Genomic DNA, 25,388 nt, shown 5'->3' on the forward strand with positions numbered 1-25,388 from the left:
ACAAGCTGACTAAGAAGGCATGGAGGGAGCGTGATCACAAGCAAAGGCAGGCTCTGTCAGAAACGCTGCAAGCCTGCTCGAGCTCCCAGCTCTAGCCTTTGGGCAAAGGACTGGTCCTTCCTCAGTGGACCTGCACTCCTGCAGGGTCACCATGAGGATGAAACAGCACCTGTGGCTTCTGGGAGCCATGAAGCCAGCTCTGTTAACACTCCCAGTACTTTCCTTTAAGAGCAGCAGATAAACACGACTTTCCAGCAGCTGGGCAGGTGGGTGAGGGAATGAAGTTGACTCTGCCCAGAGCATCAGGTCTCCAGACTCAACTCCCTGGAAGTCATCTGTTTCAGTGGCCCTGGAGGAGGAGGGACAGGAGCCAGGGGAACCAGGGAAAACCCACACTCACATGGATCACTTTAGGAAATCCATAAAGATGGGGCTCTGCAGTGCCAGCCAGATGCAGCTGACCCCACAGAATCTCAAGTTTAACTGCTGCATGAGAATCAAGTCAAACCATTTTAGGTCAGAAACATACCCTCCCAACCCTGCCTGCGCCCCTCCCCCGGCCCTCACAGACACACCTGGCTGTACTAGCTGTGCTTAGAGGGTCTCCTGGGCGAATTCAGTGGTTTTCAAACTGGTTTCCATGGTCTTGGAGATTCCAGCATCTTGGAGCCAAGAGGTACAGGCTCTGCTCCGTCCCGGACCCCCAGATCAGATCAGCTGTTTTTTCTTTTCTTTTATTTTTGATCTGTTTCACATATTAGACTTTGACTTGTTTGAAGTATAGCTTCCCATGTTAAAAACTTCTGGAAAAAAAGATTCCCTGGACCAGCTGATTCCTAAAGTGCTAACACTGCGTAGGTCCGCAGTTCGCCTGGAATAGCTTTCGCTGTCCTCCCTTCTGGCAGGGCTCCCTCGAGCCACTGGAGAACACGAAACCAAGGAGCAGGGGAGAGGAGGAGGGAGGGGTGTGAGCCAGCAGCTCCCGGCCACTGGCAGCCCGGAATGTTCTCTGGAGGACTCTGCACGCACACGAGGAGCAGAGCTCAGAGCAGAGCGGCCTTCCGGGAAGGCCCCTCCTCATTGCAGCCGGCAGGCCCCGCCTGCGCTCAGGAGCCCTGCATCTCTGTCCAGTCACCCTGCTGCAGGATGTGCTGCAGCAGCCCATTGACCACGTCCAGCGTCTCGTCCCTCTCCAGCACGATGTCATATGAGTCCATGTAGCGCTCCCGCCGCTCCTCCACCTGCCCGGGGAGCAGAGAGCAAGAGTCCCCCAGTGCCCTGCCCTCTGCCCAAACCGCTGTTGCGCACCAGGGGCAGGGGAGGAGGGCCTTCAAGCCGTGACTCCCCAAAAGGAGTTCAGGGTTACCAGGCCCTGTCCTTTGGAGACACACATGGCCGTGGGTGCAGGCTGTCACAGTTAACCCCTGGGTCAGTGTCAAAAGGAAAGTCACAAGGATTAAGAGACAAAAAACCAGATGTTACCTCTAACCTATGAGAACTGAATTTTCAAAGGCCTTCTGTACCTGCTGGCCGAGTCTGCTGCCATACTGTGCCCCTCTACAACCCTGGTTTCATCCATTAACCTCTTGTCTGTTTCTACATTTTCCTTCTCTAAATTATAAACCCATATCTTCAATACCAACATTCCCCACCTCAATCATGCCCTTATAGGTAAGATTTAGGAGGACTGGTGATCAGCCTAACCACTTTCTAAACTATGTCACCTTGGACAAGTTGCTTAATCCCCCTGCCCCAGTTTCTACCCTTGTAAAAAGGTAAAAGAGTCACTACACCTCAAAGTATGACTACACAGATTAGCTGGTCTTATGTTCCTGGCACAAAGTGAGCACTCATCAAGTGTGAGCTCTGATGATGTGCTCTGACCTCCAGATCATGCCCTGTGCTGTGCACACAGCTCTGACCACTGGGTACCTCTTGTTTCCTAGGAGACTATCGCTTGCGTCCGACCTCTGTGCCTCTAATACTTCACACAGCATGTATCCCATAACAGGAATGAAGGAGCCAGCCATGAAGAGCCAAGGTCCCATACCTACCTTGTCATTTAGGAAGCCAATCTTGAGAATGTTCTCCACGCCAGGAACCCCATCAGCCATAGTGAGGTCCCCCATGGAGTCTCCCAGCAGGAGGATGTTGGTTTTGCCCTGAAGCTGCTGGAAGTAATCAGAGTTCTCGCACACAGAGCTGTTCTTGTTGTAGGTGTGGATGAGCTGACCCTTGAATCCCTTTAGGAAGCCCTAAGTAGTCAAGACGAGAGACAGACAGAAGGGCTACAGGGACCCATCAAGGGCCAGTTTTCCAGTCTCCCACGTAAGAAGCAGAATCCTGAAAGCCACAGATAATGCCAACACTTCACTGCAGTCCTAACTAGGGGTCAGCAAGCTAGGGCTCGTGGGCCAGATTTGGACTATTTTTGTAAATTAAGTTGTGTGTGTGTGTTAGTCGTTCAGTCGCATCTGATTCTGTATGACCCCATGGACTATAGCCCGCCAGGCTCCTCTGTCCATGAATTCTCTAGGCAAGACTGCTGGAGTAGGTTGCCATTTCCTTCTCCAAGTTCTACTGGAACTTAATTTATAGGCCCATTTGTTTACGTCTTCTCAATGGCTGCTGTTTTGTGTAATAGAACAGTTGCAAATGATCCTAGTAAAAAATTTACGATCTGTTCTTTTATAGGAAAAGGTTTTTTTGTTTGGTTGGGTTCTTTTTGGCCATGCCACATAGCTTAGGAGATCTTAGTTCCCCAACTGGTGACTGAATCCAGGCCTTAGAAGTGGAAGTACTGGGTCTTAACCACAGGACAACTAGGGAATTCCAAAAAAACATTTCCAGCCCCTGGTTTAAACTAACAGAGGCCATCAAATATTGTAGATCACCTGCTCTGGGGGAAGCAAGAAGCTGGGATACAAGCATTACCCGGGCTACATGGGTGTTAACTTCAGCTGTGGGCAACACCCTAACCACAAGTCAAAGGGACGAACATTCCAGCCTTGGTCATAAGAGGAAGAAGTCAGAACATGGGTGAGTCAGTGTAGCCCACCTCTGGCTCAAGCAAAACAAGTCCAAGTAAAAGGCCCTGAGTACCTAGGTTGGCACACGACCCATGACAGTGACACAAGGGCCTGGCTGAGCCCTAAACTAGGTCCTCCGCAGAGAGACCACTGTCAGCCAGACACCCAAGAATGGGTCTTTCAAAAGCAACTGTCTCTAGCTGCGTGAAGAAATAAATAGCTGCCAAGGGCAATGAAGCCAGCATGCCTTCCCCTCCCTCCTCCTGGCCCCCATCCCAGTTAACATTCAGGGTGAAGCACACTGGCTGGCAGTCCCCATCCTTCTTCCAGCCCCAGCCCTAATGAGATGCAGCTCACATCTTCATCAAACTCCATGTAGTTAGACACGATGTGGATGTTGGGGTGGAACACTTTCCTCTGCCGGATCATCTCTTCCAGGACATCTCCAATGCCCGCAGAAAAGATGAAAAGGGGAATGTTGTTCTGCGAGAGGGTGTTGAAGAATGTCTTGTATCCATCCCTGAAACCAGATGAATGGCTCTGAAAGTGCACTGCCTCTGCTACTGCCCTTTCTTTTCCATTTGGGTTACATCTTTAAAATTTTTCTTTAAACTTTTTTTTTCCCCCTTGGGCTGCACTGCTCTATATGCGAGATCTTAGTTCCCTGACCAGGGACTGAACCTGTGCTCCTGCATGGAGAGCTTGGAGTCTTATCCACTGGACTACCAGTTAAGTCCCTCTAAAACATTTTAAACTGAGGTATAAAATACATAGAATAAATCATTAAAGTGCACTAATCGTTAAGTGTTCAGCTCAATTAATATTTACAACATGTGTACATGAGTGTGATACCTACCCAGTTGATGTCACCACCCCCATTTTGACTTCACGTCACCATTGATTTGCTTTTTGTGTCCCTGAACTTCACATAAATCATATAAATACATTTGTTTGTTTGTTCCTAGATGATTTTGCCTGAGCAAAATACAACCAGGTGGCTCTCCTAGGGTGGCTTCAGTGGAGAGCACCCCCAACCTACCCGTGCACAATCCTTGAGGGAAGGCACCCGTGCTGACTCTTTCCTATATGTGCCCCCATCCCTCCTCTGGTAAAGAACGCTTCAGCAGAGAGAGCTGAGCTCTGAAGGCCACCGATGATCAAGGGTCCCAGGCCGGCCAACTCCCATGTCTGGATAAAGAACACCAGTTACCATGGGGATCCCACAAGTCTTTTTAACCACTGGGAAAAATTACCAAGACACTGTTTGTTCTAGAAGATGGAGCATCTTCACCACATCCATTACCAGCAGTGTGTCCTTGGACATACCCAAGGATAGAAAATTCTCTGGCTGAGTCCAGAGAGAAAAAGCAAGACCTTCTCCTCATGCAGCTACTCATCATGCTAGGTCCCCTCTGACTCTTAGAGCAACTAACTCCTCTTCAACTCCCTTCCAGCCTCTCTTTGTGAGCAAAACCATTCCAGTCTGGCAGAAGCATTTTCCAGAGCAGGCAGCTCACCTGAGCATTGCGTTGGACTCTCTTACCACCTGGGCTATCTGAAACTTCTGAATCTTCTGTTGACACAGGAGGTCATGTGCTTTGGTCCACCTGGAAAGAGACACCCCACAAAACCCTAAACTCAAACCACTAAGTGAAATACCCTTTCCCATTGCAGGCACGAATCCCCTTTGGAAGTACTGGCAGTGGAGGTCTCATCGTTTTCCTCGGAGCCACTTCCTGCAGGACCCTTGCTGTCCCTAAAGGAGGGGGGTGAGACAGCAACACCGCAGACCACAGCTGGGTGAGTTGCTGCTGATGCCAAAGTTCTTCTGAACCCTTTCTTTGGGGCCCCATCCAGTGATACTGGTTTTTCTGAGGCGGGTTATTCCCCCAAAGCACTGATTCCCCCAAACTAAGGGGCTTCTAGTTTATTCCAAGGACTCTCAGTGAGCCCCCTCCTTCATCCAGCAGCAGCCATGAGTGACCTGTCTGTGTCTGGACAATCTGTTCTAATAGCTGGGAGTGTAGCATTCAGCTGAGCATTCAATAAAGAAAGGGAGCCTGCATCTGATTTCAAAGCCAGATCAGGCCATCATTCACCACTACTGGCGCTTACCATTCTACCATGTGGGGTAACTTCTCTTTGATGGTCCGGTGTGGGTCAATCTCAATTGGGTAATAATGGTGAAGAAGTGCTTTGAGCTGTGACATCCAAAATGAAGAGAAAAGTCATCAGTCTACATCAAGTGTTCCTCAGCAGGGTCCTATAGTCCCTCATGAGAAAAAAAGTCACCAGTCACCTAGAAGATGCGATTCCTATAAGGGAGTCACAGGAGCTTCAGAGCTGGCCATCCTTCTGCATTCCAGCCCCCCCACCCCCTGCCCCAGAGAGTGAGGTCTAGGCATCAACAACACAAAGAAGTGTTGTAACAAGGTAACATCTAGAATTTTGTTGCCCTTGTTGTCGTTATAAATTAGCTCAGGCATCAGCACTTAATCAGTAAGAACTGAGTTAATGCTGTATTTCCTAAAACATGATATGCTTTCTCAGGTAGTAGGCAAGATAATTTAGAGGCAGGGAAGCACACAGATAAAAACACATTTCATTTTAGTGGTTTGGGACTCATTTTAATGCTATGTCAGAAAAAGAAAGAAAACAAACACATCAAACTACTGCTTTCACAAAGATTCTTTTGCAAGTTTAGTAGTAGTCATAGTGTTAGTTGCTCAGTTGTGTCCAACTATTGGTAACTCCACAGACTATAGCCTGCCAGGCTCCTCTGTCCACGGAACTCTCCAGGCAAGAATGCTGGAGTGGGTAGCCATTCCCTTCTCCAGGGTCATCTTCCTGACCCAGGGATCAAACTCGGGTCTCCTGCATTGCAGGCAGATTCTTAACTGTCTGAGCGACTAGGGAAGCCCAACTGCCCTGCTTTTAAAGATTTAAGTGCTACGAGTTGCACTTAAATCTTAAAAGCAGGGCAATTTAGATAGATCTGGTAAAAAACATACCAGACTAGAACAGAATACTGTAGTATGTTCAGGGATAACCACTGCACTGCCAACATCAGGCGGACAACCTCACCGGGAGCATCTCCATGGGCCTCCTGTGGCTAAGGTCCCCTTCCACGTGCCTGGACCCCTCCAGACTCCAGGGAGGCTGCTTCAGGGATCATGTGTCACATGGTTCAGTCAGTAACAGTGCCCAATAAAAATGGGAATGGCGAAGAATTATAATTTTAATATGTGCGTGGTCTCAGAATATTATGAGATCAAATGGAGTCCCCGACCATCAGTCCAAAAGAGGGTTAAATTCAAAGACAGGAAGCCCCTAAAACGTATTAAAGAGTCTTAATTATTTGAATGTGAGAACATTCTTCTGAAAGTAAAACAACAGAATATAAATTTTTAAAAATAAAAAATAATTCTTTACATAAATTTTGCTTTATGAATTTCTTTATGCTTTACATAAATTTTGCTTTATGATGTTTTTTATGAAAAACATCAACACCAGAAATCCTAGTTTTCTCTAGCTTCTTTATCCTAGAGAGGGCACCCAAACCTTTTGTTTTATTTGTGAATGAAGCTCTCTGGAAGTTGCTATGATCAGGGATGTGAGGGACCAAAAAGAGTGACTTCCCAAAGGTGATCAGTGGTAGAGCCAGACTCTACCTTAAGCTACAAATGCCATCTCCAGAGACACAGGTGTAGAAATAGAAAGGCTATCTATAATTCACTGCCCATCCTAATAATCAGTAATCATGCAGAGTACTGGAAGAGCTGACCAACCATGGCCGGCCAACAAACTGCTTTGTACACAACTGGGTGAACTTCATAATCAAGTGGAACTAAATGATACAGTTACTCAGAAGAAAGAGCTCAGCAGAGAAACGAGCAGTTAGCACAGCCCTGCTCCGGCAAAGAGGACACTGATGGGATGAATGTGGAACAAAGTAAAATGAACTCTAAGGCTATAGGGATCACCTTATTCTTTCTTGGTAACTGCTAACGCACCAAGAAAATTTATACTATCAAGGAAACAGCATAATACAGTTAAGAAGAGTTTGGGAACAGAATCAGATCTATGGGAAAACCAAGCTCTGCATCTTGCTATGTGACCTTGGGTTAAGTTGTTCAAACCTCTCCAAGTCTCTGTTTCCCCATCTGTTAAATGGAGGCAATAAAACATCTCCTGTAAGTTCTATAGCTAGCAGTAAGCATATTCCAACCATCCATTATCACATGTCTTGGCCAATAAGGAAAAGCTGACTTAGTGTATAAGACTAAGTCCAGCTGGGAATTCCCTGGTGGCCCAGTGGTTAGGACTCCTCCCTTTCATTGCCAAGGGCCCTGTTCAATCCCTGGTCAGGGACGCTTATGATTCCACAAGCCACACACACACACACACAAAAAGACTAAGTCGACCTGAGCATAACAGTTTTTTAAAAAAATTAACCTTCTACGGTTTCAACCCTGGAATCTTTGGTCCTAACCAAGAACCACTAGACGTCGTATATGCCAGCTGTTTCTGAGCAAAGAAGGGAGTAACCCACCTCTTTCCGGCACTCCTCACTGATGATCTTGCTGTTATCCAGAATGTCTGCAAAAACACAGAACTCCTTTTACTTGTCCCTTAGAAGCCATCATCCTGTCAAGTCCAATAAAGCAAGCTTGTGTGTGACTTACTGTAAGAAGAAGGGCATCGCTTTCCATTATATGCAAACCTGCTCAAGGTCATGTCAAAATCAGAAATGACCTGAAATGCAAAAGAGAGATGATCCCTAGACAGGCACCTTCCGGTGTAGCCCTGCATCAATATGAAAAGGAAAAGCCAACCAGCTCTATGCCCAGCCTGTAGGCACAGCGGGCAGAGCCCTGGGGGAGTTAGAAACGACTGGAGAGGGAAGGAAGAACTAATTCTAGTTAGTACCTGTGCCAAACCTGAGAAGACCCAGTTTCATGGAGGGTGGGGATGGGGACTGCAGAATCAAGACCTCTTCTACCCTTTCAATAGCACCCATCTCAATGCTCTGGCTTCTCTTAAGATGCCTCCTCCTTCTGGCTCATCTCCACATCTGCACCTTCTTGGGGAACCCATCAACCTCAGCTAGTGAGGACAACAAGACCCGGAGGCCCGCTGTGGGGTGCTTTCCGTCTAAAGAAATTTGAGAATATTGAAATCTAGGTTTTCGGGCAGGTGGGCTCTCCTTCAAGGCGAAACAGACTTGCCCTCAAGTCCTTGGCTATTTCTAAAGGCTGAAGGCTTGCCTGCACGTGTCTGCAGCAACGTGGTAAGGCGCCCAGGGCAGGCCACCTCACCAGCCACCCGCATCCCACCCAGCCGCCCGACCTTGCCCCCTCGCCATACCTGTAAGCGGTCTCCCCCGCCCTTGCGGAGGGCGCCCACGATCTCCTGCACCCGTCCAGGCTGCCGCATCAGGACCGTGGCCTTCATCAGGGTGCTCACCTGTCCCGAGACCCGAGAGAACCGCTGATTCCAGCACCGCGCAGACCCCAAGGGGAGCCCCGCGAAGCCGGGCCGGGGGCGCAGGGGGCGAGTGGGGGCTCTGGCAAGGCCTGGGCGTCTACGGACCGCACTGGCGCGGCGGGGCCCAGACGGCTTGCTGGGGGTCTCGGAGCGCCCGGGGGTTCGGGGCCAGCCCCACGCCGGTCTCCCTCTCCCACCTCACCTCCTCCGCCATTGCGCTCGCGGGCCGGTCGGCGGCGTGGACACAACGACCGCCCCGCGGCTTCACTGCGCAGGCGCCGCTTCCAACCGGGGCGGATCCGGGGGCGGAGGGCGGATCCGGGGGCGGGGTGGGTTTGGGGTGCAGGCTTCGAGCCGGGGTTGGAGGGCTCGGTGCAGGGTCGGGAGAGGCAGGTGGCCTCTGGAGGGCCGCGCGGCGCTGTGCGTGCAGACCCTGCTTGAGAGCCCCGTGTTGAGGACGGGGAGGGTCCCAAGAAGTGGAGGGTACGTGGGTGCCATTCCTTGTAGAGCAAAAACCCTGACAAGAGTGGTCATTTCCAGGCTTACAGTTTGCATGATATAAAGGCCGCAGGAAGGGAAGGGATGTGAAGGAGACATAAGTGAGTTCTGTTGAACAGCCAGAAGGTGCTTCCTTCTCTGGACTCGCTCATCACAGAAGATGGGTGACTCATGTCCAGAGGGTAGGAAAGCCCTGGACAGGTGGACCAGAATGAAAGCTCATCAGCTTTACTTCTTCCCTCTGCCTTCTCTGACTTAGCTTCCCAGAACTCTGTTTGGGAGTCAAGTGCCGGGCAGTAGAAGAAGGTAGATGGATGCTACAGAAATGCCCAGCTGAGTACTTGAAGTAGGCCATGGGAGTTAGAGTGAAACAGAACTCTGATATGGTGGTGGTGGTGGTCACAGGGCCCTGTTCTTCTGGTTGCGGAAGGTGTGGGGTGGTCTTCAACCTGAGTGGTGCCTTGGGGGAGGGGAGAAGGAAGAAGGACAAGGACAGGAGAGAGTTCCAGAACCTGAGAACACAATCCTGAGAGTGACCTCACTGCGGCCCCAGGATTCTGGAACTTGGGCTGCCTGATGGGCCCTATATGAAAGATGTAGTAGGGAAAAGGAGCGACAGCTGGCTAAAGGGGCCCCCCCACAATCCTCCCCGACACCCTAGGAGAGCAGCCTCTCTCCGCTGATCCCAGGGTGCCATGGAGATGGAGAGCACGGCGGCCTCCACACGGTTCCACCAGCCTCACATGGAGAGGAAGATGAGTGCGATGACCTGTGAGATCTTCAACGAGCTTAGGCTAGAGGGCAAGCTCTGCGACGTGGTCATCAAGGTCAATGGCTTTGAGTTCAATGCCCACAAGAACATCCTCTGTAGCTGCAGTTCCTACTTTAGGTATAACAGGGTTGCTGAACTAAGCCAAAGGGGGAACTGGGCTCATTCTGAGACGTTTTGGTTCATTTCATGTTTCCCACCCCACGATCTTAAGTTTAGGGACCCTGTCAAAGCCCTGGGCTTCTGTAGACTGGCTTCTTTGTTTTCTGAAGAGGCCCAACCAGGGCCAGAGCCTCTCTGGTTTTCAACTGAATTTCAACCAGCTGTTGGTGGGTCAGGTGCTTTTTTTCTTTGATTTGCACCCACACCAACCTTTGGGACAGTTGGACCCCTGTACTGGATTTCCTACTTAAACCTAGGTGACAGTGCCACCTCAGCTACCCCTTAAGCCCCTGAGACTGTTTCAGGCAGGGTGATAAATTAACAAGGATAGAGAAGGGTGTGAAGGGAAAGAACCCAGGAAATATTTATCAGAAGAAAAAGGAAGTTTGAGCCAAAAGTGTTGTAATCAGGAAGGTAAAGAGCTATCTTGCTTATGAGCTGAAAATATTTGAGTGCTCAGTTCCAATGAAGATATGGTAAGTGTGTCCCACCTAAACATTCTCATTTGTGTAAACCCAGAGCAAGGTATATAAAAAGGTCGAAGAGCACGTATTTTAAGTGGACTTTTGCAGGCCACACAGTCTTTGTCACAACTACTCCACTCTGCTTTCAGTGCGATAGCAGCCATGTTTTGATGTTGTTCAGTTGCCCAGTTGTGTCTGACTCTTCATGACCCCATGGACTGCAGCACGCCAGGCCTCCCTGTCCCTCACCATCTCCCAGAGTATGCCCAAGTTCATGTGCGTAGTATCAGTGACGTCATACAGCCATCTCATCCTCTGATGCCCTCTTCTCCTTCTGCCCCCAATCTTTCCCAGCATCAGGGTCTTTTCCAATGAGTCGGCTGTTTACATCAGGTGACCAACATAGTAGAGCTTCAGCTTCAGCATCAGTCCTTCCAATGAATATTCAGGGTTGATTTCCTTTAAGATTGACTTGCTGTCCAAGGGGCTCTCAAGAGTCTTCTCCAGCACCACAGTTCGAAGACAATTCTTCGGTGCTCTGCCTTCTTTATGGTCCAGCTCTCACAACCATACATGATTACTGGAAAGACCATAGCCATGACTATACAGACCTTCGTTGGCAAAGCAATGTCTTTGCTTTTCAACACACTAAGTTTGTCACAGCTTTCCTGCCAAGAAGCAATTGTCTTCTAATTTCATGGCTGCAGTCACCGTCCACAGTGATTTTAGAGCCCAAGAAGAGGCAATCTGTCACTGCTTCCACCGTTTCCCCTTCTGTTTGCCATGAAGTGATGGGGCAGGACGCCATAATCTTAGTTTTTTTTAATATTTAGTTTTAAGCCGGCTTTTTTTTTACTCTCCTCCTTTACCCTCATCAAGAGGTTCTTTAGTTCCTCTTCACTTTCTGCCATTAGAGTGTTATCATCCACATATCTGAGGTTGTTGATGTTTCTCCTGCCAATCTTGATTCCAGCTTGTAACTCATCCAGCCTGACATTTCTCAAAAAGTGCTCAGCATGTAAGTTAAATTAACAGGGTGACAGCAAACAGCTTTATCATAATCCTCGTTCAATCCTGAACCAGTCAGTTGTTCCACACAGGGTTCTAACTGTTGCTTCTTGACCCACATACAGGTTTCTCAGGGGACAGGTAAGATGGTCTCGTATCCCCATCTCTTTGAGAATTTTCCACAGTTTGTTATGATCCACACAGTCAAAGGCTTTAGTGTGGTCGATGAAACAGAGGTAGATGTTTTCCTGGAATTCCCTTGCTTTCTCTGTGATCCAGTGAATGTTGGCAATTTGATTTCTGGTTCCTCTGCCTTTCCTAAACCCTGCTTGAACATCTGAAAGTTCTCGGTTCACGTAATGCTGAAGTCTAGCATGCAGGATTTTGAGCATAACCTTACTAGCATGAGAGATGAGTGCAATTGTCTGGTGGTTTGGAAATTCTTTAGTACTGCCCTTCTTGGGAATTCGGATGAGGATTGACCTTTTCCAGTGCTGTGGCCATTAGTGGGTTTTCCAGATTTGCTGACGTATTGAGTGCAGCACTTTGATAGCATCATCTTTTAGGATTTTTAAATAGCTCTTCTGGAATTCCATCACATTGACTAGCTTTATTTATTTATTTATTTTTAATAATTTATATTTTTATTTTTGACTATTTTGCTGGGTTTTCATTGCCGCGCGTGGGCTTTCTCTAGTTGTGGAGAGTGGGGGCTACTCTCTAGTTGCAGTTCACAAGCTTCTCATTGCAAATCTCAGGCTCCGTAGCTATGGCACACAGGCTTAATTACTCTGCGATACGTGGAATCTTCCCGGACCAGTGATTGAACCTGTGTCTCCTACATTGGCAAACAGATTCTTAACCTCTGGACCACCAGGGAAGTCCCACTAACTTTACTGACAGCAGTGCTTTCTAAGGCCCACTTGACTTCACACTCCAGAAGGTCTGACTGTGGATACCTTTCTGTGGTAAAGAGACTTGCATAACTCAATGAAGCTATGAGCCATGCCATGTAGGGCCACCCGAGACAGACGGATCACAGTGGAGAGTTCTGACTAAACAAGGGAATGGCAAACCACCCCAGTATACTTGCCATGAGAACCCCATGAAATGTATCAAAAAGATTTGATACTGAAAGATGAGTCCCCAGGTGGGAAGGTGTCCAGTATGCGACTGGGAAGAGTGAAGGACAACTGCTAATAGCCCCAGAAAGAATGATGCAGCTGCGCCAAAGCGGAAATGATGCTCAGTTATGGATGTGTTTGGTGATGAAAGCAAAATCCAGTGCTGCAAAGAACAGTATTGCATAGGAACCTGGAATGTTAGGTCCGTAAATCAAGGTAAATTGGACATGGTCAAGCAGGAGATGATAAGAATAAACATTGATATTGTAGGAATCAGTGGACTAAAATATACAGAAATGGGCGAATTTAATTTCAGTTCAGTTCAGTCACTCAGTCGTGTCCAACTCTTTGTGACCCCACGGACTTTAGCATGCCAGGTTTCCCTGTCTATCACCAACTCCCAGAGCTTGCTCAAACTCATGTCCATCAAGTTGGTGATGCCATCCAACCATCTCATCCTCTGTTGTCCCCTTCTCCTTCTGCTTTCAGTCTTTCCCAGTATCAGGGTCTTTTCCAATAAATCAGTTCTTTGCATCAGGTGGCCAAAGTATTGGAGTTTCAGCTTCAGCATCAGTCCTTCCAGTGAATATTCAGGACTTTCTTTAGGACTGACTGGTTTGATTTCCTTGCTGACCAAGGCACTCTCAAGAGTCTTCTCCAACATCACAGTTCAAAAGCATCAATTCTTTGGAGCTCAGCTTTCTTTATAGTCCAACTCTCACATTCATACATGACTACTGGAAAAACCATAGCTTTGAATAGATGGACCATTGTCGGCAAAGTAATGTCTCTGCTTTTTAATATGCTTTCAGAATCAAACACGACTGAAGCAACTTAGCAGCAGCAGCAGTTAGGTGGTCATAGCTTTTCTTCCAAGGAGCAAACATCTTTTTTAATTTCATGGCTGCAGTCACCATTTGCAGTGATTTTGGAGCCCAAGAAAATAAAGTCTGTCACTGTTTCCACTGTTTCCCCATCTATTTGCCATGAAGTGATGGGACCAGATGCCATGATCTTAGTTTTTTGAATGTTGAGGTTTTTTTTTTCTGAATGTTGAGTTTTAAGCCAGGTTTTTCACTCTCCTCTTTCACCTTCATCAAGAGGCTCTTTAGTTCTTCTCTGCTTTCTGCTATAAGGGTGGTGTCATCTACGTATCTAAGGTTATTGATATTTCTCCTGGCAATCTTAATTCCAGCTTGTGCTTCATCCAGCCCGGCATTTCACATAATGTACTGTGCATATAAGTTAAATAAGCAGGGTATCCTTAACATACTCCTTTCCCAATATGGAACCAGTCCATTGTTCCATGTCCAGTTCTAACTGTTGCTTTTTGACCTGCATACAGATTTCTCAGGAGGCAGGTAAGGTGGTCTGGTATTCCCATCTCTTTCAGAATTTTCCACAGTTTGTTGTGATCCACACAGTCAAAGGCTTTGGCGTAGTCAATAAAGCAGAAGTAGATGCTTTTCTGGAACTCTCTTTGCTTTTTCAATGATCCAATATATTGGCAATTTGATCTCTGGTTCTTTTGCCTTTTCTAAATACAGCTTGAACATCTGGAAGTTCTCAGTTCACATACTGTTGAAGCCTGGCTTGGAGAATTTTGAGCATTACTTTTTTTTTTTTTTTAATTTACGGCTGCGCTGGGTCTTTGTTGCTTTGTGAGGGCTTTCTCTAGCTTCAGCGAGAGGGGATGGGTGGTGGACAGGCTTCAGCAGTTGCAGCATGCAGGCTCAGTTGTTGTGGCAAAGGGGCTTAACTGCTCCGTGGCATGTGGGATCTTCCCAGACTAGGGGATTGAACCCATGTCTCCTGCACTGGCAGGTGGATTCTTAACCACTGTGCCACCAGGGAAGTCCCTGAGCATTACTTTACTAGCATGTGAGATGAGTGCAATTGTGCAGTAGTTTGAACATTCTTTGGCATTGCCTTTCTTGGGGATTGGAATGAAAATTGACCTTTTCCAGTCCTGTGGCCACTGCTGAGTTTTCCAAATTTGCTGGCATATTGAGTGTAGCACTTTCACAGCATCATCTTTTAGGATTTGAAATAGCTCAACTGGAATTCCACCACCTCCGCTAGCTTTGTTCATAGTGATGCTTCCTAGGGCCGACTTGACTTCACATTCCAGGATGTCTGGCTCTAGGTGAGTGATCACACCATCGTGGTTATCTGGGTCATTAAGGTCTTTTTTGTATAGTTCTTCTGTGTATACTTGCCACCTTTTCTTAATAACTTCTGCTATTAGGTCCAAACCATTTCTGTCCTTTATTGTGCCCACATTTGCCTGAAATGTTCCCTTGGTATCTCTGATTTTCTTGAAGAGACCTCTAGTCTTTCCCATTCTATTGTTTTCCTCTATTTCTTCGCATTGATCACTGAGGAAGGTTTTCTTATCTCTCCTTGTTATTCTTTGGAACTCTGCATTCAAATGGGTATATATTTCCTTTTCTCCTTTGCCTTTCACTTCTCTTCTTGTTTAATCTATTTGTAAGGCCTCCTCAGGCAACCATTTTGCATTTTTGCATTTCTTTTTCTTGGAGATGGTCTTGATCACTGCCTCCTGTACAATGTCACCAACCTCCATCCATAGTTCTTCAGGTACTCTATAAGATCTAATCCCTTGAATCTACTTGTCACTTCCACTGTATAATCATAAGGGATTTGATTTAGGTCACACCTGAATGGCTTAGTGGTTTTCCTTACTTTCTTCAATTTAAGTCTGAATTTTGCAATAAGGTGTTCATGATCTGAGCCACAGTCAGCTCCCAGTCTTGTTTTTGCTGATTGTATAGAGCTTCTCCATCTTTGGCTGCAAAGAATATAATCAATTCTGATTTCGGTATTGACCAACTAGTGATGTTCATGTGCAGAGTCTTCTCTTGTATTGTTGGAAGAGGGCGTTTGCTATGACCAGTGCATTCTCTTGCCAAAACTCTGTTAGCCTTTGCCCTGCTTCATTCTGTTCTCCAAGGCCAAATCTTCCTGTTACTCCACTATCTCTTTACTTGCTACTTTGGCATTCCAGTCCCGTATGATGAAAAGGACATCTTTTTTTGGCATTTGTTCTAGAAGGTCTTTTAGGTATTCATAGAACCATTCAATTTCACCTTCTTCAGCATTAGTCATTGGGGCATAGACTTGGATTTCTGTGATAATGAATGGTTTGTCTTGAAAACGAACAGAGATCATTCTGTAATTTTTGAGACTGCACCCAAGTACTGCATTTCAGACTCTTGTTGACTATGAGGGCTACTCTATTTCTCCTAAGGGATTCTTGCCCACAATAGTAGATATAATGGTCATCTAAATTAAATTCGCCCATTCCAGTCCATTTTAGTTTACTGATTCCTAAAATGTCAATGTTCACTCTTGCCATCTCCTGTTTGACCACTTCTAATTTATCTTGATTCATGGACCTAACATTCCAGGTTCCTATGCAGTATTGTTCTTTACAGCATCAGACTTTACTTCCATCAGTAGTCATTTAATTTAGTTGGACCATTATATCTAGTACTGCAGGCAAAAATCCAATAGAATAAATGCAGTAGCCCTCATAGTCAACAAAAGAGTGTGAAATGCAGTACTTGGATGTTACATCAAAAATGACAGAATGATCTCGGTTCATTTCCAAGGCAAACCATTTCAACATCACAGTAATTCAAGTCTATGCCCCCACCACCGATGCCAAAGAAGCTGAAGTTGATCACTTCTGTGAAGATGTAGAAGACCTCCTAGAACTAACACCAAAAAAAGATGTTCTATTCATCACTGGGGATTGGAATGCAAAAGTAGGAATTCAAGAAAAGCTAACAGGCAAGTAACAGGCAAGTTTGACCTTGGAATACAAAATGAAGCAGGGCAAAGGCTAACAGAATTCTGCCAAGAGAATGCACTGGTCATAGCAAACACCCTTTTTCAACAACACAAGAGACGACTTTACACATGGACATCACCAAATGGTCAATACCGAAATCAAATTGATTACACTCTTTGTAGTCAAAGACAGAGAAGCTGTATACAGTCAGCAAAAACAAGACTTGGAACTGACTGTCGCTCAGACTATCAGCTTCGCATAACAAAATTCAGGCTTAAACTAAAGAAAGGGGGGAAAACCACTAGGCCAGCCAGGTATGACTTGAATCAAATCCCCTATGAATATACATTGGAGGTGATGAATAGATTCAAGGGATTAGATCTAGTAAACAGTGTGCCTGAAGAAGCATGGACACAGGTACGTAATATCGTACAGGAGGCAGCAAACAAAACCATCCCAAAGAAAAGCAAGAAGGCAAAGTGGTTACCTGAGGAGGCTTCACAAATAGCTGCAGAAAGAAGAGAAGTGAAAAAGCAAGAGAGGAAGGGAAAGGTACGCCCAACCAAACGCAGAGTTTCAGAATAGCAAGGACAGACAAGAAGGCCTTCTTCAATGAACAATGCAAAGATATAGAGGAAAACAACAGAAGGGGAAAAACTAGAGATCTCTTTAGGAAAATTGGAAATACCAAGGGAACATTTCCCCCAAAGGTGGGCACAATAAAGGATAGAGACAGTAGAGGCCTCGTAGGAGAAGAGATCACGAAAAAATGGAAAATAGCCATGGACAATTCTAACTGAAAGGGCATGGCTGTGTTCCAAAAAATTATTTTATTATCAAAATTTGAATTTATTATAATTTCCAGGTGTCACAATATTTTTCCCAATTTAAAAATGTAAAAAAATTCTTAACTCTTGGGCAGGACAAAAATAGAGGAGTTGGGTTGAATTTGGCCCAGAGGCTATAGGTTTGCAGACTTCTTTGATAGAGAATTTGATCTCTGAGCCCATAGTTCCTTAAACTTCCTAGAAAAAGGATGCAAAAATATATTAGGGCAGGGACTTCTGCAACACCTAGAAAAGTACCTAGCTATTTAGAAAGGACCCAATAAATAATTGTGGAATAGTGGTCATTTATTCATTCAATAATTTCTTATTGAGTGCCTATTTTGTGACAGGTACTGGGAAAAAAACACACATAAATATTCCTGTTCTCATTAAGTTTACCTTCAAATAGGGGAAATAGGCATTTAATAAAATATATACCTGGTCATAATTGCTAGGGAAAAAGAAGAGGGACATGGTTATTTTAAATAGGATTACCATTTTGCTGACAAAGTGACATTTGAGGAAAGACTTCCACAGGGTGAGGTCTTGGAAAATATGGAAATCTGGGGCCGGGGGGTGGTGGGGAGCCTTCCAGGTCGAGTAGAAAACAAAGTGCAAAGGACCCAAGATGGAAGCATCTCTGGTGTATTCAAGGAAAACAAGGCCAGCAGGGCTGGAATAAGGTGAGAAGGAAGGCGAGAGGAAATATGATTAGAGAGGTATTCATCGTCCAGATCTCAGGCGTCTTTTGTAGTCCCTGGTAAGGATTTCATATTTTACTCTGTAAATAACAAGGGAAGCCAGTGGAAGTTTCTGAGTGGAAGAGGAGCATAAACTCATAAGGATCACTTTGGGGGTTGGGATAAGACTGTAAACTCTGGAGATGTCAACGGCAGAAGCAGAGAGATCAGTTAGGGCAGGGGTCCCCAACCTCCAGGTCACGGACTGACACCAGCCTATTAGGAACCAGGCTGCACAGCAGGAGGTGAGAGGTGGGCAGGTGAAGCTTCACCTGTATTTACAGCCAATCCCTATCACTCTCATGACTGCCTGAGCTCCACCTCCTGTGAGGTACGTGGCGGCATCAGATTCTCACAGGAGCGTGAACCCTGCTATGAACTGTGCATGCGAGGGATCTAGGTTGCAGGCTCCTTATGAGAATCATTCTGAAACCATCCCTACCTCCCTACTGTTTTCCACAAAACTGGTGCATGGTGCCAAAAAGGCTGAGGACTGATGAGTTAGGGGGTTAATTCTCAATAATCGAGGAAAGAGATGGTGGTGGCTCAGACTAAGAAGGCAGCAACAGGAGCAGTGCAGAGTGATCAGATTCTGGATATGAATAATACTTGTTTTAAAAGTGTATTTGCTCAAGTTTAACTTCTTTAATTGGTTTGATAGACAATGGGCTGAGACACAGAAGACCTGGGTCATACTACCAGCTGTAGATCTCAATTTCTCCATCCCTAAAATGGGGAAAAGGGCTACTGATCATGAAAATAGGAATAAAAGTGACCAAAGACCTTGGAAAGGTTCTTTTGCCCACTATATAAAGCCTACTCTCCTCCCGCTCACCTCACACCTATGTATTTCCAGTATACTAACTGTGCGCTATCTGGAAAATGTCCAAACGCTCCACAAGAAAAGGGTTGGGGGCGGGGGAAACATGGCAGACCGGAGAGAAATATTTCAGTGACTGCTAGCTTTTGTCTCTCTTCCAGAGCTTTGTTTACAAGTGGCTGGAACAACACTGAAAAGAAGGTATACAACATCCCTGGCATTTCCCCCGACATGATGAAGCTGATTATCGAATATGCATACACCCGGACGGTCCCCATCACACCGGATAACGTGGAGAAACTCTTGGCTGCTGCAGACCAATTTAACATCATGGGTATTGTCAGGGGTTGCTGTGAGTTCCTCAAGTCGGAGCTGTGTTTGGATAACTGTATCGGCATCTGCAAGTTCACAGACTACTACTACTGCCCTGAGCTGAGGCAGAAGGCCTACATGTTCATACTGCACAACTTTGAGGAGATGGTGAAAGTCTCAGCAGAGTTTTTAGAGCTCTCAGTCACTGAACTTAAGGATATCATTGAGAAAGATGAGCTCAACGTCAAACAAGAAGATGCTGTATTTGAGGCCATTTTAAAATGGATTTCTCATGACCCCCAAAATAGGAAGCAGCATATTTCAGTTTTGCTTCCCAAGGTCATTTAGTTATTTTTTGTGGGATGCTTTGATTGTTCACTCTTTTTTTTCTGGCTGAGCCATGTGACTTGTGGGATCTTAGTTCCACAAAGTGAAGTTGAAGTGAAAAGTCGCTCAGTTGTATCTGATTCTTTGCAACCCCATGGACTATGCAGTTCATGAAATTCTCCAGGCCAGAATACTGGAGTGGGTAGCCGTTCCCTTCTCCAGGGGATCTTCCCAACCCAGGGATCAAATCCAGGTCTCTCAAAATGCAGGCGGATTCTTTACCAGCTGAGCCACAAGGGCAGCCCAAGAATACTGGAGTGGGTAGCGTGTCCCTTCTCCAGATCTTCCCGACCCAGGAATCAAATGGGGGTCTCTTGCATTGCAGGTGGATTCTTTACCAACTGAGTCAGTTCCGTGCCCAGGGATCAAAGCCATGCCCCCAGCGTGGAGGTTCACTTGGAGTCCTAACCACTGGACCACCAGGGAATTCCCTTAATTGCTCACTTTTGATTCATTAATCCCAGAGGGACTGTCCCAAGGACTACACTCAAAGACGTTTGACAGATGCCAGAGTTGTCGTTATATTTATATATATACTTATATATAATACATATATATACTTATATACGTGGACTTCCCAGGTGGCGCTAGTGGTAAAGAACCTGCCTGCCAATGCAGGAGATATAAAGACTTGGGTTTGATCCCTGGGTTGGGAAGACCCCTTGGATGAGGGCATGGCAACCCACTCCAATATTCTTGCCTGGACAATCCCATGGACAGAGGAGCCTGCTGGGCTCTGGTCCATAGGGTCACAAAGAGCTGGACATAACTGAAATGATTTAGCACGCAGTCACTTATAGACGTGCACATGTAGAAGGCATCCCCTGCCATTCTCTGGAATTTTGAAGCTTTCTTTGCCCCTGGCATGGCTAGTTCCTTCTGCCCCAATTATTTTCTCTTTGACCAAAATTCTGATAGTGGGGGAAGGAGAAGGCAGGTCTTCAAAAGAATTCTAAAAGGTCTTCCTTTCACCGCTTTCCTTCTGTGAGTTCCCCAACCAGGACAGGAGTTGGACTAGAAACCAGGTCATGAGCACTGCACTCAATTGTAGCCATCTGGTGCTACTTCATGTTACTTTATATAGAGAGACATAGATATCCAATCACTGAACAAGGACCACAGCTTTTTCTAGTCTAAAAGTCCTGTCCAGGGGCCAAGGAATGGACTAGCTCTGTGACCACTTGAGGTGGCTTCTCTTTCACTCATTCTCAGCATCCAAATGTAAGTTACAAAAATAAAACATGACCCTAGTGCATTCAGTGGAGGCTGTGAAGTTGTGGGCTTAAGGACATGGGTTTTTCAGACACCTCACCTCATCTGAATGACTTTCTGTATTTCCTTCTTAGGTTCGCCTGGCCCTAATGCATGCTGAATATTTCATGAACAATGTTAAAATGAATGACTACGTCAAAGACAGTGAGGAATGCAAGCCAGTCATCATTAACGCCCTGAAGGCCATGTATGACCTAAATATGAATGGACCTTCTAATTCTGATTTCACCAACCCTCTCACCAGGCCCCGCCTGCCCTATGCCATCCTATTTGCAATTGGTGGCTGGAGTGGTGGGAGCCCCACCAATGCCATTGAGGCATATGATGCTCGGGCAGACAGATGGGTGAATGTCACTTGTGAGGAAGAGAGTCCTCGTGCCTACCATGGGGCAGCCTATTTGAAAGGCTATGTTTATATCATTGGGGGGTTCGATAGTGTGGACTATTTCAATAGTGTTAAGCGTTTTGACCCAGTGAAGAAAACCTGGCACCAGGTGGCCCCAATGCACTCCAGGCGTTGCTACGTCAGTGTGACAGTCCTCAGCAATTTTATCTACGCCATGGGAGGCTTTGATGGCTATGTGCGTCTCAACACTGCTGAACGTTATGAGCCAGAGACCAACCAGTGGACACTCATTGCCCCCATGCATGAGCAGAGGAGCGATGCGAGTGCCACAACGCTCTATGGAAAGGTGAGACCCCTGGGGAAGGCAGAAATAACACTTTGTTTTTTGAGGTGGATGGAAAACAGAAGTGGCGGTATTCACCTTGCAATACTAACCCCTTCATCCCATGACTAAGTGGCCCCTTGTAACTATCTTTTACTTATTAAAAAGCAGTGTGTGCACGTGTGGAAAAAACTCAAGGCTGCAGACTGGCATCTGAAGTGTCCTCGGCCCCCAGCCACCATCATATACACCCTCTTTCTTTCTACTCCCCAGAAGTAACAATTTTACTCATCCTGGAACTCTCTTCACACAGGTCTACATATGTGGTGGGTTTAATGGGAACGAATGCCTGTTTACAGCAGAAGTGTACAATGCTGAGAGTAATCAGTGGACAGTCATAGCACCCATGAGAAGCAGGAGGAGTGGGATAGGTGTAATTGCTTATGGAGAACACGTATATGCGGTGAGTTTCTTTCATACAACAAATTGATAGCCTAGGTTTTCTATTAGCAAATAGGTTTATACTACCAGTGGGAAGTATTTGAAAGCTTCTTATCCATGGAAGATAGTGGAAAGAGGGAGGTATGAAATCACAGGTCCCCCGCAAGGAGGGGATCCTCAGTGAACAGAAGCGACGGTTAACAGCCAGGCTTGTTTCCTCTGCTGTCCACAGGTAGGCGGCTTTGACGGAGCTAATCGACTTAGGAGTGCAGAAGCCTACAGCCCAGTGGCTAACACTTGGCGCACGATCCCAACTATGTTTAACCCTCGTAGCAATTTTGGCATCGAGGTGGTAGACGACCTCTTGTTTGTGGTGGGTGGTTTTAACGGCTTTACCACCACCTTTAATGTCGAGTGCTACGACGAGAAGACTGACGAGTGGTACGACGCTCATGACATGAGCATATACCGCAGTGCTCTGAGCTGCTGTGTGGTGCCAGGGCTGGCCAACGTTGGGGAATACGCAGCTAGACGGGACAACTTCACAGGACTGGCACTGCGAGACGAAGTAAAGTACTCTGCCTCGACAAGCACCCTACCTGTATGAGCCTCTTCATATTAGCTAATAAAAAGTCTAAGCAATAAGAATTAATTCTTTTTTTAAATAAATGCAGTGTTTAAACTTGTAAGAGTACTGGAAAATGTTCAACTTAAGGGAGCCAAGGGTTGGATGATGGAAGGGAGTACGAGGGGAAGAAGGAAGCAAATTATATTCAATGGTCCATAATTAAAACGAGAGATCACAGTGCAAGTCAGCTCTAAAGAAATACATTTATTTAAAACTTACATCAAGACGATTAGTAGCTCTAACACAGAACAAGGTAGCTTTAGGAACATAAAACAAGCTATTTTACAAGGTTATGTCTCAGACTGTCCTAAATTCTACATCTCTGACTTAATTAAAGGGAGACAGTCAAGATTATACTTGCGGTAAGACAGGGGCTCAATACTGCTAGCCCAGAAAACTCACTGTATCAACTTGAACTAAGTATTTATTTTACATGTAACTCAATGAGCCCCTGCACATAGACCATAAGAGCTTCAACCACATAGCAAGCACTACTTTTCAATGAGTGCAAGTGCATTAGGCTGAAGATTAAGTCAACAAGTGCTCTATTGTATGTGCTTCACCGTCAGACACTCGCAGTAATGGCCATACAGAGTAAGACAAAAGCCCAACAAAGGTAATCAACAAAGGGCAGTTATTTTGGCTATCTAATTAAATTCCTTGAAGCAAAATGACTACTATATTGTGTTACTGTATTACATCACTGGGCTATGAGCTGTTTTGTTTCCAATGACCAAAACATGTTATAATGTAAGCATTATAACAAAAACAAAAATGGACTATTCTCAAGAAATTAACAAGCTGGAGTGATAAACTGTGCCAAAATGTTTAACAATTTGAAAAAGGAGAGACTGAATTGTTTCTCCAAATAGTCTAAGGTTAAATGACAACCTATAAACACCCTATTTTTCTAGTGTTGGCAGAGGACTTGCATCACAACTCTACGTATTTGGAAAAGACATGAAATGTGGCTGATACACCCTTTTCAAGCTTAGTTTGAGGCAAATACAAAAAACATCCCTTTGGTTATGCTTGTTTAGGCCAAGTAACTAAAATGCACAATTTAGCTTACCTGTCTACCTATAGTATAGTATAGTGTTCATATTAGAATTATGAAGCAGAGAATGAAGTATTTAAACATACCACATGCTACACTAGTCAAGAAACATAAAAGAGGAAAAAAGTGTGCTCTAGAAACTGCCGTACCAGCAGCTTGAAGAGTTTAATATACAAAAGCACACAAATCTGCCATAAACATTATCTTTCCAGCTTCAAACCTCTGTTCTACATAAAAAAAGATTTCAATTTATTTTTTGGTCCCAGAAATACTATACAAAACTCAATAATCAAGACAAAACTGATGTCCATAAAATTTTAGTTTTTTTTTTAAGCAAAATAGTTTTGAATTGGCACAGCAAAAGCAAAGTTGTATATCAAGATACACAAGACTAATCATGCAAATCAGACTCACAACTGCAAATGAGAGGTATTACTTAAACACTAAGCTCATGACTGACATTCTCAATATGTACACTGGGCTTTTTTTTTTTAAACCGTGGTGGGGTAGCTATACTCAAAGGATATCCATTTCAAGATCTAAGCAGCTTCACTTAAAGTTATATACAGTTCTTACTTTTTGACATAGTCAATTCCCCTCTTTTCCTTCTACAAAACAAAAGCAACAACAACAAAAAAGGTTTGCTTAAATACATGTTAAGCTGCCTTTTTAAAGCTGTATTTTTAACTGCTTAAATTGTCAAATGTAATCTTCAGTTTTCATTAAAAAGGAAATTTCTTTCCTAAAGAGCCATTTCAGGCTGGTCATCATAATCAGAACCTTTCCAAATGCTGAGGGATGTTACTTCTAGTTTAAAATTTCAGAATGTCAGCCTTGAACAGATTTAAGCAAATCTGGTTTCTTTCCTTATTAACAAGTTAGTTAGGATATTTTAGAAACACAAGTTATCGATGTGAAATCACACATGTGAATTCAAATATGAAAATTAGGAATTCAGTGGTCAGGAACCCTGCACACATGATCATGCAAGGAAGGACTTACCCTCTCTTTCCAGCCATGGCCTAGGCTGCCTGCTGAGTTAAAAAACAACAGTTTCAATCATGTTTTCAAAACCAGATTATACCTAAATCTTATGAGTTATGGCTTCTGCTACATCATGTGAAAAAAAGACAACCCTACAAGTAACTTGGTAATGGCTATCTCAGAAGACATCTCTGATACCAAACAAACAAAAAAAAAAAGCAGTTAAAAAAAACTGACATCACACCCTCCTAGAAAGAAACTGGTACCTTACTGAGCTACTAAATTATTTCAACACCATCAAGAAAAGGAAGTTTGCTAGTACAGTCTATCAGAGAGAAATGAGAACACCATTCAATGAGCTTTTGTCTTGCATAGACCTCTCACAACTAATCAGCAATTCTCAGAATCTAATAACTTTTATTAAAATAGCCACAAATAAATCGAAATTGAGGAAATGGTAGAGATGGGGTAGGATAATATATCCTCATATAGAAATAGACTTGCAGTTTCCCACCCCTACCCTGGACTAAATTAAATGCATTTAAAGTAGATTTCCAACACATTTTTAAAAAATGTTCTTAGGCAAGGATACCAATTTAGAAATTTCAGGTAATTTCTTAGAGTTGAGTCCAAGGGTAAGCATTAATAGTCCTGCAGCACACTGAGAGACAAAATTCCTGGTTGTGCTTTTTCTTCCGATGTTTGATCCAACTGCTAAGAACTATAATGAACTAACTGGGGGAAAAAAAAAATTACTGCACTTGGAATTTACCTTCTAGAATAGTATTCCAGAATGTCCAAGAAGGTAGAAACATTCTGAAAGAAACAAGAAAAGTATACTGGACCCCACACTTCAAACCACTACAGCAGGAGTTTCTTACATTAACTGAATGC

General features: G+C 45.0%; 2 protein-coding genes across 2 annotated transcripts; one reads left to right on the forward strand and one right to left on the reverse strand.

Moving 5' to 3' along the window:
• Positions 1 to 748: 748 nt before the first annotated feature.
• On the reverse strand, positions 749 to 8,762 carry NT5C3B (5'-nucleotidase, cytosolic IIIB). The gene is made up of 9 exons (XM_052658221.1): positions 8,714 to 8,762; positions 8,397 to 8,490; positions 7,715 to 7,784; positions 7,582 to 7,628; positions 5,145 to 5,230; positions 4,547 to 4,636; positions 3,387 to 3,549; positions 2,055 to 2,255; positions 749 to 1,241 (listed from the first exon to the last, which is right to left on the reverse strand). Exons 1-9 carry the CDS (start codon positions 8,728 to 8,730, stop codon positions 1,107 to 1,109), a joined length of 903 nt encoding a protein of 300 aa, XP_052514181.1. The 5' UTR covers positions 8,731 to 8,762; the 3' UTR covers positions 749 to 1,106.
• Positions 8,763 to 9,709: 947 nt separating this feature from the next.
• Positions 9,710 to 22,432, forward strand: KLHL10 (kelch like family member 10). The gene is made up of 5 exons (XM_052658754.1): positions 9,710 to 9,903; positions 18,907 to 19,396; positions 20,791 to 21,408; positions 21,698 to 21,847; positions 22,058 to 22,432. Exons 1-5 carry the CDS (start codon positions 9,710 to 9,712, stop codon positions 22,430 to 22,432), a joined length of 1,827 nt encoding a protein of 608 aa, XP_052514714.1.
• Positions 22,433 to 25,388: the final 2,956 nt, after the last annotated feature.

This window comes from Budorcas taxicolor, chromosome 19 (assembly GCF_023091745.1).
Source record: "Budorcas taxicolor isolate Tak-1 chromosome 19, Takin1.1, whole genome shotgun sequence".
NCBI lineage: Eukaryota > Metazoa > Chordata > Mammalia > Artiodactyla > Bovidae > Budorcas > Budorcas taxicolor.

What these genes read in the sequence shown, in the direction of transcription:
- NT5C3B (XM_052658221.1), bottom strand. An exon ending in TTACCCCACATGGTAGAATG is followed by an intron (nt 4,637 to 5,144) that starts GTAAGCGCCAGT and finishes GTCTCTTTCCAG; the next exon opens with GTGGACCAAAGCACATGACC. An exon ending in GAGTCCAACGCAATGCTCAG is followed by an intron (nt 3,550 to 4,546) that starts GTGAGCTGCCTG and finishes ATCTGGTTTCAG; the next exon opens with GGATGGATACAAGACATTCT.
- KLHL10 (XM_052658754.1), top strand. Translation starts at nt 9,710, where the DNA reads ATGGAGATGGAGAGCACGGCGGCCTCCACACGGTTCCACCAGCCTCAC. An exon ending in AGCTGCAGTTCCTACTTTAG is followed by an intron (nt 9,904 to 18,906) that starts GTATAACAGGGT and finishes TCTCTCTTCCAG; the next exon opens with AGCTTTGTTTACAAGTGGCT. An exon ending in CCACAACGCTCTATGGAAAG is followed by an intron (nt 21,409 to 21,697) that starts GTGAGACCCCTG and finishes CTCTTCACACAG; the next exon opens with GTCTACATATGTGGTGGGTT.